The sequence below is a fragment of the Phaseolus vulgaris genome, chromosome 6 (assembly GCF_000499845.2).
Source record: "Phaseolus vulgaris cultivar G19833 chromosome 6, P. vulgaris v2.0, whole genome shotgun sequence".
Classification (NCBI taxonomy): Eukaryota; Viridiplantae; Streptophyta; class Magnoliopsida; order Fabales; family Fabaceae; genus Phaseolus; species Phaseolus vulgaris.
Genome location: NC_023754.2, coordinates 29,867,467 through 29,883,418, shown reverse-complemented (window position 1 = coordinate 29,883,418; position 15,952 = coordinate 29,867,467). Strand labels below are relative to the sequence as shown.

Genomic DNA, 15,952 nt, shown 5'->3' with positions numbered 1-15,952 from the left:
AAAGTGAAAACCCCCCAAAGGGAAATGCAGATATAAGCCTCTCATCATATCAGATCAATCTTACACCTTATTTCTACTGTTATTCGTCTCTTGTGATAAGTAGATAATTAGGTTTTGTAAATATTTTTCTTTATTGTGAGTGACATACATTAACATAATAATTTCTTCGTTTAATATTAATAATGATATAATAATATTAGCATAATATATATGTGTGAGAGAAAATTTAGATAAAATATATGAGATAATAAATTCATCTTTTGATATTGTAGAGAAAAAATGAGATGTTCGAGAAGTCACTTGAGTAATAATTTAAAAGAAACGATAAGTCAATGTATTTCTAAGGGGAGACTCGGACATATGATCAGTAACAACTCTAAGGTGATTCCAACTCCCCCGTTGAATGAGTCGATCAGAGCAAATCTTTCATCTTTTCATCTCTTCACACCAAATGTCATGAAGGCTCGACTCAAAAAGTGGAAGTGTCCAAGTATAGAAAAATACAATGGATGTTACCATGGTTGGGGCAGATGAAACCACCAAGAATGGGTGATGTTAGAGCCCTAATAGGAACAGGGAACAACCTCAACAAAATTCTAACAGAGGTAGAATCAATACTTTAGTAAGAGGATTTGTAGGGGGAGAGACTTTTAGTTCAACAAGGAAAAGACATTTCTGAAGTATAAACTTGGTGAGTTTGCTACCACCTTATTCCTTTTCACCTATCACTTTCATAGATGAATATTTTTTTCCTCAACAATATTGCACAAGATGATCCATTCGTCATCACTGCCAACGTAGCAAATTGGCGGGTTAGAAAGGTGTTCGTTAACCAAGGAAGCTCGATTGATGTCTTGTAATGGTCAATTTTTTAAAAGCTTGACATTCCCTCACATTTATCCAACTGCATTCAAATTCTTTACTAGGATTTGTAGTGGAGAGAGTACACGTTAAAAGATATGTTGATTTGTTGACAATGTTTAACTGTCGTGAAACACATCGAGCTCTTACTGTTTAGTACATTTTAGTAGAAGAAGTTAAATGATAATTTATATAATAATAATAATTGATTGGATGACATATACTTTCGTAATCTAATATATCATTTTATTTATTTTGAGTACATGAGCCCAAGTTAAAAAATGCCTATAAATACAAATCAATTTCATAATCAGTACTTACTCAATTTTTTATTTACTTATATCCTTATAATTTCTTATGTTTTTATTGACCTAATTGTTGAAGATTTTTTTTATATGTAAATCTCCCGTCTTGGACAAGCCCTACAATCACCTCTTAAAATCATAACTTGATTTGTAAAATAATTTTCCTTCACCCACCTTAGGACAATAACACTCTTTTTCAATAAAACATCAATAAAAAATAGTTAAAATCCTAAAGTTGGAGAAACAATATTTAAAATAGAAATATAAGGTGTCTTATTATCTAATCACTATACATGGATGGTGTAAACTTGAGATTCTTTGGAAAAGCTAACTTGACAAGGAATTAGAACCTTAGAAATTCTCTAGAGTTTATATCCAACAAGTTCATCCATGTTGGACAACAATATGGTAATGATATACATGAATTGAACTCCATGTTTAAATGATAAAACTTCATGTTTGAATGATAAAACAAAGGGATGGAATTAGAGAGGACAAAAATAAAAAAGAAAGGAATATTTCTCTCTTTTGAATTTGTTAAAAAAATTAAGAACAATGAAATAAAATTTGGTAGATCTCAACTTTTTTTTTATTTCTATAATTTTATCTATTTAATTCTGTGTATTCTTTTATCCTAAATCTTTATTTTATTCCCCCACCTAAACAGAGCAAAAAACGACAAGAGAAAAAAAAAAAGCATGGAAAATTCCAAATGCTTAAAATAGAGAATCTTTGGCTTTGAAATTGTAGCTCTCATTTAGCCAAGACTTCTTATTATATGGATTACACGTGTGAAATGATGAGAAAGAGAATACAATGGTTGCAAATAATGAAATCCCAAAAGCATAGATTGAGGCACATTCTAAGGTACTTATAATATATTGACTTACTTTATTCTCTAAAATTTTATGTTAATCTCTATTTTCGTATTCAAGAGAAAAACTATACTAAATAAAACTCTATTTTTTAAAAAAAAATTGATTATTTATATGCTTTATGGTATAAACATTTATCTAAGTGTTGAAATGATTTAAAATAATTTATTATGTATTTATAAATTGTTTACAATTTTTTTATGAACTCTTTAAAATAATTTATGAAAACAACTTAATTTAACCTTGTTTTCACTTCAAGTTTAAAAAAAAAATATGCATAAGTAATTATACGAAAAATACTAATTTAATAAAAAAAATAGTTAACATTTTTACCCAAAAGTAATCATTGAGAAAACTAAACCTACTAATTGACATCTTACGAACATTAATTTTTTGGACAACAAAATATCTTACCTAACTAAAATACCTTGTTCCTAACATCGAATATGCCTACAAGTATTTTTATACTCAAAGTAGAAGTAAGTTTAATGGATTTATATTAAAAAGTTTAAAAAACTAAAAATTTATAAAAAAAAATACAAATAAAAGGCTAAAATATAATTTTGAATTTGAACTTAATTAAGTACATAAGCGTGCCAATCCAAAAGGTTAATCAAAGCCCACCCAAATTGAAACCATCCAACCCTAACGGGTTTTTGGAAAGGTTTGGGCTAAGAAAATAGGTAGATTGGGCTTTTTTCTTAGCCCAAACTGGCCTGTTGATCAGTCCTATTAAAAATATAAGGAACTAAATTAACTGAGGCAAATTCTTTCTGCACCTTACAAATTGTGACCTGCACCCGATACATCTGGAAATTTCCAAAATTACCATTCATCTGAAATTAAAAATCAGGAATTAAAAAATACATTTTAGAAAAGTAAATCCAGAATAGATTTTTGTATTTTCGAAGTGGAATTCCATAATAGAATTGGAAAATAAAAATTTAATTCTAGAAAAGCAATTTCGGAATATAAAAAATACATTCCCTTTTATTTAAGGATAATTTTGTCATTTCACATAAAAAAATCGGGTGCAGGTTCAAATTTCATTAGGTGCACGAAGTAATTGCCATTAACTGATATTAAAGTTTATAAACAAAGTCATTTACAAAGTCAATGTTTCAGTGTAATTTTTAAAAAAGTGGCGTGAAGGAAAAAATGGACAGAACAGAGAAGCTGAGAAGAAAGCATATAAAAAGACTCACATTGAAAAGTGGAGATTGTTCAACAAAACATTCTTTCAGAATCCATTTCAGGCTTCTGCTACCATTTCTGACCAAGATTCAAATGCACAGCAGAAACTATAAAAAAAATGTATGCTACAGAGTGTTTGCTAGCATTTGTCCGAGAATAATAATATACCAAAACACATAGACCCCATTGGACTTGTAGGCAAATACCAGTTAGTTGCCACTTTTAAGAGCTTGGTGAAGTACAAAAACCATAAGATATCTCTAACAAACAAGCCTGTGCCCTTATCCACGACCATCTAACACTACTACCAAAGACCCAAAGTTGGCATTGCATATTAAAAAACACTGCTTTGCTGAAATGAAAAGAGAGAAAAAGACTAGACATGGCCAAAACAACAAGACAGAGTGGGAGCACCACCACTAATGCTCCAAGGTAAAACCTTATTGAGAGAATTTCAACTTTTCCCATTAACAACATGGAACAGAGGGCACAGTTAGCGAGCAAAAACTTTTCTTGTTCAGAACATCTTTCCCTTGCAAAACACGAGAGCAAAGCCACAAACAAAATTAGCAAAGAAGAACCCAATAGATAAAAACATCACAATACAACTGAAAAAAGAGAAAAGATCTCAGGACTCACTCATTGAGCAGAAATTAGGATGGCCATCTACATGAATCAATAAAGCATGATAACAAACAATGCAAGCATGTATACATTAGGGAAATGTTTTGCATATAGGGTATTACTAACAAACATGGTTAGTCTGCTACACACAAGCAGCGTTAGTAGATGACTGTCACACACACAGTTTCCAAATCGAGCTCCCATGGTTATTACTTGTTCAGTGCATGTGTTTGTTAGAGAGAGACAGAGGCAGAGAGAGACTAGATTAAACTTGAATGAGTAATATATCCCTTCCTGAACAGAACAGATCAGAACAGGAGAGAAAGAAAATAAATACTCCCCAGATAGTTGAAAACTTGGCGAGGAAGTATTTGGCTCAAGTTATTAAAAGACTAACATAACAAGAAAAAAAGGAGCTCATCAGCATGATTTGGTGCGATGAGTACATGCATAGAAGAAAGTAAAGATCTAGCACAACAAAAAGCAGGGTGGCATAGCTAGCACTAATGACCCTTAACCTTGTCATCTGCAACAACATTGAGAATGGGCAAGCTACTAAGGAACTCGTCAAGCCCCTCAAAAAACCCAATCCCTTCAATATTGTCCTCAGCATTCCCAGTTCCGTTTTCATTCCCTTCATCCACTCCATGCAAAGGCTCCTCCACCTCATTGCTGAACTCTACATTCAAATCCAACTTCCCCAAGTTCCTCTCACCCCTCCTCCTCGAACCACCCAATGCACCCTTCTTACTAGAATCTAGCACCGCCGCAACACCGTCACCATCCGCAACCTCACCGTTCTCCACATTCCCATTAACATTCCCAGAACCACCACTATGATTATGAACCCCTCTCCTAGGCCTCTCAATCGGTTCCCTCCTAACATCATCACCACCGCCATTGCTTCTCTTCCTCCCCCTCTTTCTCCTCCTCTTCTTTGTCACCATCCCCTTCTGTTTCCCGCCGCGCCAATCATCATCGCCGGAATCATCCTCCGTCGTGTCGGAACCCTCCGCGAACTCCGCAGATGCGTCATCGTCGTAGAAAACATAAGGCCCCTTCTGGTGCTTCCTACTCTGCATCTCCTCCCCTTTGACAGCGCAGGGAACCAAAGGGGAAAAAGGGTTCCAATTGGAAGAAGAACCGTTAATGTCTCTAAAATCCCCAGAAAACCCCACAGGGAAAAAACCCCAACCGGAAAACGAACCAACACCATCGTCCGGCGGCGACCGTACCACCACCGCATGAAACCCCCTCCGACAACTCTGACACCGCAGCGTACAGTCCACGTACACCTTCGGATACTCGTACATAACGCAACAATAAGGGCACGCGGTCCAGAAACTCTCCCCTTCGCTCCCGGTCTCACTCGCTCGAGTCAACTCGCTCGCATTGTCCTCCCGACTCGGCACCTCCACCTCTACCCAAGGCCCGGGGCTTTTTTCCCGCTGAGGAACTTGGTACGGGGTTGGCTTCGGGTTTAGGTTCGGTTGCGGAGGTTGAATCGGGAAGAACGTAACCGCAGAAGCGGGAGGTTGCGGCGGCGGCGGTGGAGGAGGAGGAGGAGGAGGAGGGGGTTGAGTGAGGAGCCTGAGTTGGTTGTCGTAGAGGGCTTTCTTGGCAGAGTTGCAAAGTACGGACCAGGCGTCGTTGACGAGAGTGAAGGCATGAGCGGCGAAGGCGAACGGGTTGTGGTGAGGGTCGAGCTGGGCGGCGAGACGGCGGTACTGGGCGGCGATATAGTCGATGTTCTGAGTGTAACGGAGGACTTGGAGAATGGCGTAGCAGTCGAGGTGGTCGTTGATCCGGGCCTCGCCGGCCATGAGGGTATCGATAACCGTCAAAAGAAGCTCGGTGGGTTCGTATCTCGGGTCGGACTCTCGGGCCCGTATCGCAAATGAGCGGGCCCCGTGCAAGTCACGTGCACTCAAAACCTTGTTGGCCGTGTAGAGCCAGCGCTCCGCCTCCCCTCTACTCCCTCCGCCGTAGCCCTCCATTCGAAACGAAAACTGCAACAAAACCACTTTCTTTCTGCTCTCTCTCACTCACATTCTCTCTTCTCACTCACAGATTCAAGAGGGTCTTTTCGTAATTCCACAACAGATTTCACAAACCAGCATCGACATTGACCTCGCCCACCTTCTTCTTCTCCTCTTCCTCTGTTATATATACACCTTCTTCCAACAAAGACAACTGTGTTTCACGCTGGGCCCCACCTTCCCACATTTGACTATCAAACGCTGTCGCTTTTATTTTTATCCACTTTTTCTTTTCCTTTTTCCACATTTCTCTTTTTATCTCACTTTACATTATTTATTTAAACAGATTATATTACTGTTCAAGGTCAATTAGAAACGTTGTATGGTTATTTTTATTTATATTTTTTTCAACCTACTAAATGTAACTTGCACACTGATTAATGTACTCAAAGTATTTATTGAACGCAGTTAATGCAAGGTACTCAAATTAAATATTTCTTATAGTTTCAAACATATTAAATATATTTTTTCTACTTTTATTACCTTAATAAATATCTCGCAAACATCATTGTCGTTTTTTTCAGCCTATGTTGCCACTTAATGACCTGTTTTAAATCATCGCAAACAGAAACACATTCAATTTCTGAATTTTACCATGTCAACTGCTATTTTTTTAAATATAAAAAAAAATATTTTGAAAAAATTATTTCATAAATTGATGCAAGTTTTTGATAGAAAAAATTGAAAATTATCAATATATCAGTGAGAGAAAAGAGGTGAGTTAGAGGATTTGGTCCACCAAACAATATTTATATAAATTCAAACTCGTGACTATAAATAAACTACAATTTTATTTGAAATACCAATCATTTATCTTAAACAACAGTGATTTCATTATTATGTTTGCAACTCCTCTACCATCCATATTCAATTACAGAAATTCGAAAGTTTTTCATTAATTAATGATTGGATTGAAAGCAAAATGCTTAATGATAAAATCATGTTAAAGAACAGAATAATAAATTGGATTTGAAACCAAATTAAATGAGTGAAGAAAATAATTCAAACATACAGAAATTGCAAAAAAATGAATTAATGTGTGTAATAGAACGCTCTCTCGTCATTATTATTCATATGCGTTATAGAGTTTTTTTTGTGGTATTTGTATTTGTTTTTAGACTTCTTAACAATGATTAAACTTACATATATTTACAACTTGCAAGATAACTAATCTTGTGAAGCATCTTCATAAGATGCCTTTGGTTAATTTATTCATTCAAATAATCTACCATCTCATGTATATTCTTAAGGAGTTACTTTGATTGATAAATTAACAACAAATGTAGCTCTGAAAAATATTTGTTACACACATAGATTAAAAAATATTTTTAACTTTAATCTATGTGTGATTTTTAACTATAAGGATAAAATAGATAAGTTAAGATGAGGAGAAAAAATCTTGTTGTGTTCTGTCCAGGGTTGTCTTGTCTTTCTTCCTCTTCTCTTCTGCATAACCAAAACTCTTGTTTCTGTTCTATCAAGAATTCATTGTTTGACAGCAAATTGGTTTTGATAGTTTGATTATGTCCAGAAACAAGTCTTGATTCTGCTGCATGTGATTTGATTTGAAGATGGTTTGTCAAGATAGTAATAATCACAGACATTGTTGTGTAGTGTGGTTGTCGTAGTTGCAATCATGCATGGAGTCTCATTTCTTCACATACTTACAAGTGCAGGTTTTGTACATTGATGAGCAAAGTGTGGTTACTTCTAACAGGAATATCATTCGAACCTTGAAACTCGATCACTCTTCTACTGGGGCACTCGTATGACACTTGTACGACATGTATCGAACATTAACACTAGTAAAACACGTATTTGTGACATGTCAAATTCAAAAATTATTTATTGAATTTTTTATAGTTATAGTACTGTTCTAACACAATTATAAAAAAAATACAATAATTTTCTAAAAATTCAAATTTATTGTATAAATTTATTATAATTATAAAAATAAAAAATAAATATTTTAAATCAGTTATAAAAAACTTCCTTTTAATACATATAAATTTTCATTATCAATTTATATAATTAATAATTATATAATGTATAAATTTATCTACTCGTATCCTAGATTTTAACAATTATATATATCTTCGTGAACTCTTTTATACAAGTTTGAAACTCTCTAATTTTCTTTGCTTTTTTAAAGACATCTTCATCTGCATAACACTTCTAAACTGGATTTGCTTTTTACTTTAAATAAGTATGGAACATATTGTAGAATAAATTAAAGTAAAACAAGAAATACAACTTAAATTTGTATAGATTGAGTCTAGTTTTTCTTTTAATCTTGTAATTAGTATAAATGAGGAGATATTTAAAGTTGTTTACATGCATATTTAATAAACTAATTTTGTAGGGACAAGAGTGAAACATTTAATATTTTAATTATTACTCTTAATCAAATATTACGTTATTAAACAAGGCCAAATTATTAATTAACAGATGTATTGGGTCTAATAGACGTCCATGATCATCCAGGTCCATCATAGATAAGGATAAATACGTGTTCAGAAGATAAAAAAAGATAAGTATAAATACGTGTCCAGAAGATAAAGAAGATAAGTGTCTAGAAGATAAGTAATTATGAAATTCAACTATGTATCATAAAAAAAAATATTATAGAAAAAAATTTAATACAAATTTTACCTGATCTTTGTAAAAAAAAAATATTATTATTATTATTATTTTATAAAAAAATGATATCTTTATAATTTATATTTGTAAGTTTCCAATATTTATATCTTATACTTGTATATATGATCTTAGACCTATGATGAAATTAACTCCCAACTTAATCTTAATATATCACTAGTATATCAGTTTTAAAAAGTTAAGTTAGACTTATAAAAATATTATAATCTATTTTAATAATTGTATTTATCATATAACTTAGTTGTGAAAAATTCTTTCTATTTTCTATTTCTATAGTTGATGTAATGAAATGTATATTGATATATAAGTGAGGAATTATATCAACACAATATTTAATGTTTTTTTAATTTATTGTTTCTAATCTATTAATTTTTTTTTTCAAAACAAAAAAATTATGAGAAACTTTCATTGAATAAAGAGTGAAACTCACATAGTTTTATAAATTTAAACCATTGTTAGAGTTTCTCATGTGAGAATTTTATAGAACAACAAACCGAACACATTAATATTGACAAAGACATGCGAAGATAAAATTTGATAAGTTGACAAAGACATGCGAAGATAAAATTTGATAAGAGACGAGTAAGATTATTGAGGAGGATTTGTAAACCCAAGACAAAATTTAGGTGCAGACCTTTATATGATTGACAAGTATTGTCATGTATTTGATCTTTTAAGGTTAATGTTTCTCTAAAGAAAACATTTAAGCGTAAAATAAATTGATGTCCGAGATTCGGACATTCTCTTAAATAACGTGTTCTTATTGGACACACGTATCAGATATCGATATTTATATGATATTCGTAAGACATATATTAATAAATTGTCTAATTCAAAAAATATTTATTAAATTTTTGACAATTCTAACATAATTTTAACACAACGCTCCAACACGTAGTTAAAGGTTAAAAATGAGACAAATGGATCTTTATACTCCAATGCTAAAAAGAGTAAGATGGACTCTTTTTTTTTTCTCAGTGCAAAACACTTTTATATTAAAAAAAATATTATATTAACTTTGCTTGAATTAAAGAAGAAAAAAATAAATACGAAAAAAAGCAAGTAAGAAAATAAAAAAATATTTGAATTAAAGGAAATGAATAAAAACGAATTAAAAATTAAATATACTAATTTATTATTAATTACTTTTTTTTTTATTACTATTAAAAAACATAAATATTGATAAAAAATTATAACATAATATGTAAGTATAATTAACTTCTTTTCCATACATTTAGAAAAAAAAATCAGTTTACTTTCATGTTATTAAAAAATTCAATTTAGTCCTAATTTTTTTAAAATATAATTACGTTGGTTCCTTATGCCAATTTAGACTAACAATTCTAAAATATAAAATTAAAAATTTATTATTGTCTTAAAAATAATAATTAAATATTAAGTATTTTATTTTTAGATTTGGGTAACTTAAAATTATGTAAATTGTTATATAGAAATAGATAATTTAAATATCCATAAACTTAAAAATTATAATTAGAAAATAATTTTATATGAAATATAAATAATATTATTATATTTATAATAATAATAATAATAATTATATAATTTGTTTATTATAAATAACTATGTATTTTTATATTAAAATTTTATTTTATTAATTCTTATTATTTTATTTTATTAAATTTTTGTATGTTAATTAAATTTATTATGTAATAATTAATATATGTAAAAAGTACAAAATTGAAAAGTGAACGAGCTTTATGCGTTGTGACCAGTGATTTAGGACCGAGGCTGCACACTCTCAACCAGGGTTTTGATTAAAAGGACTCACTTCCTCCTCTCCACTGGGCTGGGCCACTCAACATCAGGCCCAAAATAACGCAATTCAATTTTTCTTTCTTTTATTGGGGTATTTCTCCCTGCACCCCAACAAATGGCTTTTTGCACCCCATAATTTTCGAAAAAGACCATTTCACTCCTTTTAAAAATGATTTTCAAATTATTTTTTATGAAATATTTCCAAAACATATTTTATGAATTCCGGATCTACTATTCTGAAAATTTAAAAAATGTGTTCTGAATAGAATATTTTGGAATGATGTTTTTTCTTATAGATTTTCTATTTCAAAAGCACACTTTGCTTATGGAACCCTATTCTGGTAATACCTTTTGCTTACAGAACCCATATTCCAAAATCATTCAAAATCATCAAGAATAATTCTGGTATTTCAAAAGAGGTAGGAGTGTAGAAAGAAAAATGTAGGAATGCAGAAAGAAATTCCCTTTTTATTAAGATTAAGACTCTTTCTTCCTGCACCTCCATACCTTCTTGTGCCACCCCATACTAAATATGAAAATATCATTTTATCTTTTTTTTTCACCCCTGGATTTGAAATAATAAACCTATGGATTATGTAATCCGGATAAATTCCATATTACATAATTCGGAAGTCAATTTCATATTTAGAAAAGACTTCTAGATTATGTAATCCGGAAGCTAATAACACATATAAAAAAAAAGACTCCCGGATTACATAATCCGGAAGCTAATCTTATGTATAGAAAAGACTTCCGAATTATGTAATCTGGAAGCTAATCACAAAAGACTTCTGAATTACATAATCCGGAAGTCTTTTTCTATAATTAGAGAATTAACTTCTGGATTATGTAATCCAGAATATTGAAAAGGGTATTTTTGGAATAAGAAAAATTTATGGGGTGGCACAAGAAGGTATGGAGGTGCAGGAAGAAGCAACCTAAGATTAATTATAAGCAGTAATAAGTGGGTGAGGACCCGGTCCATCTACCCGGTCCATCAAAGTCCGGTTTAAATCAACTCCGTTCAAGTTTAGCCGCAGGGGTTGCTCTGTGTTTAATCCTTTTCTATTTATTTTATTTTTTTAATTTTTTCAATCTCTTGCTTTGCGTGTCACTGTGTTGTTCTCTGGGTTGTTCTGCATAACACAATCAATTAAGTTTTGATTTGTGTTCATAACCAGAATGTTACGAAGATGGAGCAAAGCAATTTCTCCAATCTCCAACTTTGGATCACGGAGCCATCTTAATTTTCTCCAGAATGTCACGCGCCAAACCTACGCTGGGGTTGCACCCGCGCCCACCATAGACGACAAACCTCAACCCCCTGAGGTATGCAAACTTCACTTTCTTTCGCTCTTCAACCATAACTAAACTCTGCACAACTACTATTCATTCGGTGCTGCTAACCCAGAATTTGTTCTTCGCAGGTTAACCCAGACAAAATGTTCTGGTCTAAACCCTGTTCGCTGGCCCTGCCCCCTGACTCACCCCTCAGAGTTGAAGAACCTAACTATCAGGGCATCAAGCGTTTCATGCTCAAACTCATGATGTTTTATAGTAAGCAGAGCATGTCAATTCGAGGGGCTAATGTCGTCTACCGTAGAATCATTTCACAGGTTGATAAACCTCCCATTTACGAAGGTCCGTTCTCAGATGCATTTATGCTCTTATCACTATTCACTCACGCAACTATGCTCTTGTACCCCATCCAAGTTTTTAAACTGCGGTAGTGGTTGAGGGCACCCCAAAAAGATTGATTTTGTGGCCAAAATCACACTCGCAGACCCTTCTTTGAAACCTTAATCTCACTAATTTAGTCTTTTGGGCTGCTTTTGGGGTTGAATAAATTGACAGCCAATGATTTTTTCACAATACAAAGCTTCATACATATAGGAGTTATGCATCTTTGGTAGTTTGGAGATTTGTACCCATTTTCTATGATATTCTGCTTGTTTGCTATCAGTGGAAGCTCTTGGTTTCCCGTCCTACATTTTTAAATACCTGCTGACTTGTACTTGGTAGAATAGGAATACAAGGTTTAGTGGATTTGTGCATGGAATTTTAATGATAAATTCATCCTCCGCGTGTATAACATGACAAAACTGTTCACATCACTTCACTCTATTCTTTCTTTGGTTCATGTTTTGTATTAGGTTCTCTGGTGGTGAATATACAGCGAGTAAAAAGCCATGTTGTTTGAGTGTCTGTGTTTTGTAGTACTTTGTTTGATAATGTTTCTTTTTCTTTTTGTTCTATATTTTCGTGTGGGATAAAGAGAATATGTTTTCTGATGATAGCAATCTTAAACAAACTAAAGAAGACATTTCCTCCTGTTGACATTTGTTTCTGCCTTTGAAGTTCCCACCATTTAAGGAAAGGCAGCTGTGTTATGCTTGTTTGGTAAAGTTTATCTTTTCCGGTACTAGTGTGTCTCCGGTGATTAGATATATATGTGCTTTGACAACTTAGTTGTCTGCAATTATAATTGAGTAATTGTGGTGTGGTAGGAGTTTGATTTGTATTAGTGTAAAGTTTTGTTAAACTAGTGTTAGATCTTCTGGCATTCTAAACTTCTTGCATTTGCTTGCAGTTTTTAACTTGGAGAAAACATTCAAAACAACATTCTCTTTACTTGTACTTCATATGTGGTTATGTTTGCGTCGCTTGAAGCAAGAGGGAAAGGAGGGTGTTGAATTTGGGCAGTACCTTTATGAGATTTACAATCATGATGTGGAGCTAAGAGTGTCCAAAGCTGGAGTAAGTAGTCATTTATGAATAGATATATTTTTGGGAATAATGTACATTGTGAAAGTTTTTGGGAGCAATGTACATTGTGAAAATTTTCCTCAATATTTCCTGTTAAAACATTTAGTAACAACTGTTTGACATCATATTTCCTTGATATTTTGCCTTAAATTCCTGTTTTGCAATTTTTCCAAAATAGTCTGGGGACTTGCCTGTATTGGTGAATTATGACCGTTCAATTTGAAATGGCAGGTTAACCTACTACTGACTAAGTGGATGAAAGAACTCGAGAAGATATTTTATGGGAACATTGTTGCTTATGATACTGCAATACTTCCAGAAGCTAAACCTAGTGATTTCTCCAATGCCATATGGAGGTAGGTACTAATCTGAGTGTAATTCTGTTTTTGTTGAAAGTAGGAAACTTTAGATCAATTCTTTGCTTCTCTCAGTTTTGGATATTGAATCAGTGAAGACTCGGTGGTCTAACCTACTACTTCCTTTATATTCATAGTTTACCCTCATCTGTGTTTTTTTGGGGGTTTCAGGAATATATTCTCTGAAGATGGGTCTTCAACTGAAGACAATGCTGCATCTCAATCAGTGCAGGTATGCCTATATATGTAACATTTTTCATATCTGCAGAAAAATATTGTGTGAATTTTCTACTGTAGGCTTTTGGGATTGGGACCATTCCCTGGTAATTCAATCTAAGCCAAGATGTTGAACCCAGGGGCAAGTGGTTCATCAAGCCACATAACTTGTTAATATTAACCATTCACCAATGAAGTTACTTCTTAACCTGCTGCCATTCACCAATAAAGTTACTTCTTAACCTGCTGCCATTCACCAGTTGCCTCCACTCTGGGTGGGTTAATATTTTGGCATGGCTTGACTCTTCAAGAATTCATCCTTTTATTATTGATAAATTTTTGACACATTACCATAACACTGGATTTTCTTTTCCAAACTAGGCAAGCATGGTGATCACTTTTAATGAAGTAGAGACTATTTTTCATTCTTTCCTTTGCCTTTCATATTTTAACTAAATGTCCGATGCTTTAAGTTGTATCCTCAATGCTTTCTTGTTTTCGTCGTTTATATTAAGTATACACACACGTTCATACTGAACTATTTTTTTATAGGCGCTGGCCAGGTATGCTCGCCGGGAAGCAAGTTGCATGACTTTAACAGGTAAAACGGTCTGTTTTCTCTTTGTAAGAAATGTATGTGTATGTTTATATTATAATTATTATTGATCATGAAGTGGACGACTTAAGCAGGTAAACACCATCTGTTTTGTCCTTATGTGTAATAATTGTTTGTGTATGTAATTATGTGTTATATTATAATTGATCATGAAGTGGATGAAAAACGATGGGCCAATGCCTGCTCTTTATACTTGGTGGTAAAGTGAGCTGAAGAGCTCCTCGTCACACCATGAGGGTCTCATTTGAAAACCTGCTGAAAAGGGTTTTGAGGCCATAGACAGCAAGGAAGTAATCTGCAAAGAACTAACCTTAATTTGGTGGAATATTCTGATCAATATGTCTAGTTTCATACACGTTTCATGAGTTTTTTCTGTAATGGATAGAGATATGCATCTTTATATTTATGGACTTCCTGCTAAACTGCTATCTTACGGACTGCAATCCCACTTTTAACAAAATGATTTTTAACATTCTTTGTTATTTCCCTGGTGTCTCTGATGATCTAGTTTGAAAACATACATAATTTCCACAAGTCATTAAATATTTACATAATGCTCTCTGCATTTTACTTCTGCCCTCCCAAAGAAACATTAAAAATTATTTTGAACTCGGATACTCCATGCATATTAGTTTTTTTACTAGTATAATACATGAAACTTTGAAAGATATGTCAATGAAAGAATTCAGCAGATCTTATGGAAATACTACTTTCTGTTTTTTCTTTTAATTTTGAGTTTTATTGAATTGGCAGATATAAAAGCACTAACTTCAGGGAATTTTATGTTCACCTTATTGAAGCATGAGAACAGAAGAGGAAAGGGGCCTCAATGATTAGTGACTATTTATAAATTTGTTATTTGAAAATACACGCTGTTATTTTTTACTTTACAGAAAAAATTGTTGAATAATTATGACAAAATACTCGTGTCCTTTTCCGTAAGGCTTTATACCTGATTAGGTTGGTGTCAAGATACTAGATTTTTTCATATTCTTGCCCTGTAAAACGAGAAAAGAAAAAGGGCAGAGTGATTGAAAAGTGTGGCCCTCTCTTTTATCTGTCCTCTGTTCTTTACAGCGTTTTAGCTGCTATTAACCAGTGTTTGTTCATGCTTGCCTTCGAAACAGAGTTTATATTTCAGTAATTAATGACATGCATAGTTTCTGTTTTTGATAAGCTCATGAAAATGTTGTTCACTTTCTTGTTAACTTCCACGGGTAGTTTTAGCCTTGAGCAGTAGAGACTTATATTTATTTATTTAGATTGATTTTTCCAAACAAAATTCAAACAATAAATAGAATTCATAATGACAAGAAAATAGTTATTTACATAAGACAAATAGGGAAGTTCGTGCTAAAAGTACTGAACCCAGTTAAAATGCATATTCACGACTAAAATGAACAGAGTAGTTTGGAGGCTATACCATGAACTTACACAGTTATTTATTTTAGTGTAAATATATAAATAAATATTACAATCAAATATTATGTATATTTATTTTTGTATGTGTTAATAATATTGCATAAGCAGGGACGTCACTTGTACAATATAACATTCTTATCTTGATATTTTAATTATCACTCTTAATCAAGGATTACGCTATTAAGTAACATCAAATTATTAATTAACAAGTCTATTGGGTTTAAGAGAGGCCCATAGTCAGTAA

At 32.7% G+C, this 15,952-nt stretch overlaps 2 protein-coding genes across 2 annotated transcripts; one reads left to right on the top strand and one right to left on the bottom strand.

Annotated features, from left to right (window-relative positions):
• Window positions 1-4,120: 4,120 nt before the first annotated feature.
• On the bottom strand, window positions 4,121-6,018 carry LOC137832755 (uncharacterized). Its single transcript, XM_068641088.1, has one exon. It carries the CDS (start codon window positions 5,854-5,856, stop codon window positions 4,363-4,365), a length of 1,494 nt encoding a protein of 497 aa, XP_068497189.1. The 5' UTR covers window positions 5,857-6,018; the 3' UTR covers window positions 4,121-4,362.
• Window positions 6,019-11,369: 5,351 nt separating this feature from the next.
• On the top strand, window positions 11,370-15,410 carry LOC137832759 (uncharacterized). The gene is made up of 7 exons (XM_068641096.1): window positions 11,370-11,661; window positions 11,760-11,973; window positions 12,923-13,089; window positions 13,330-13,454; window positions 13,626-13,686; window positions 14,223-14,271; window positions 15,040-15,410. The coding sequence occupies exons 1-7, from the start codon at window positions 11,515-11,517 to the stop codon at window positions 15,117-15,119; spliced, it is 843 nt and encodes a 280-aa protein (XP_068497197.1). The 5' UTR covers window positions 11,370-11,514; the 3' UTR covers window positions 15,120-15,410.
• Window positions 15,411-15,952: the final 542 nt, after the last annotated feature.

Excerpts from the sequence above, each read along its gene's own strand:
- LOC137832759 (XM_068641096.1), top strand. The coding sequence starts at position 11,515 with ATGTTACGAAGATGGAGCAAAGCAATTTCTCCAATCTCCAACTTTGGA. Across the intron at positions 11,662-11,759 it reads ACAAACCTCAACCCCCTGAG|GTTAACCCAGACAAAATGTT; the intron begins GTATGCAAACTT and ends TGTTCTTCGCAG. Across the intron at positions 11,974-12,922 it reads TAAACCTCCCATTTACGAAG|TTTTTAACTTGGAGAAAACA; the intron begins GTCCGTTCTCAG and ends ATTTGCTTGCAG.
- LOC137832755 (XM_068641088.1), bottom strand. The coding sequence starts at position 5,856 with ATGGAGGGCTACGGCGGAGGGAGTAGAGGGGAGGCGGAGCGCTGGCTC.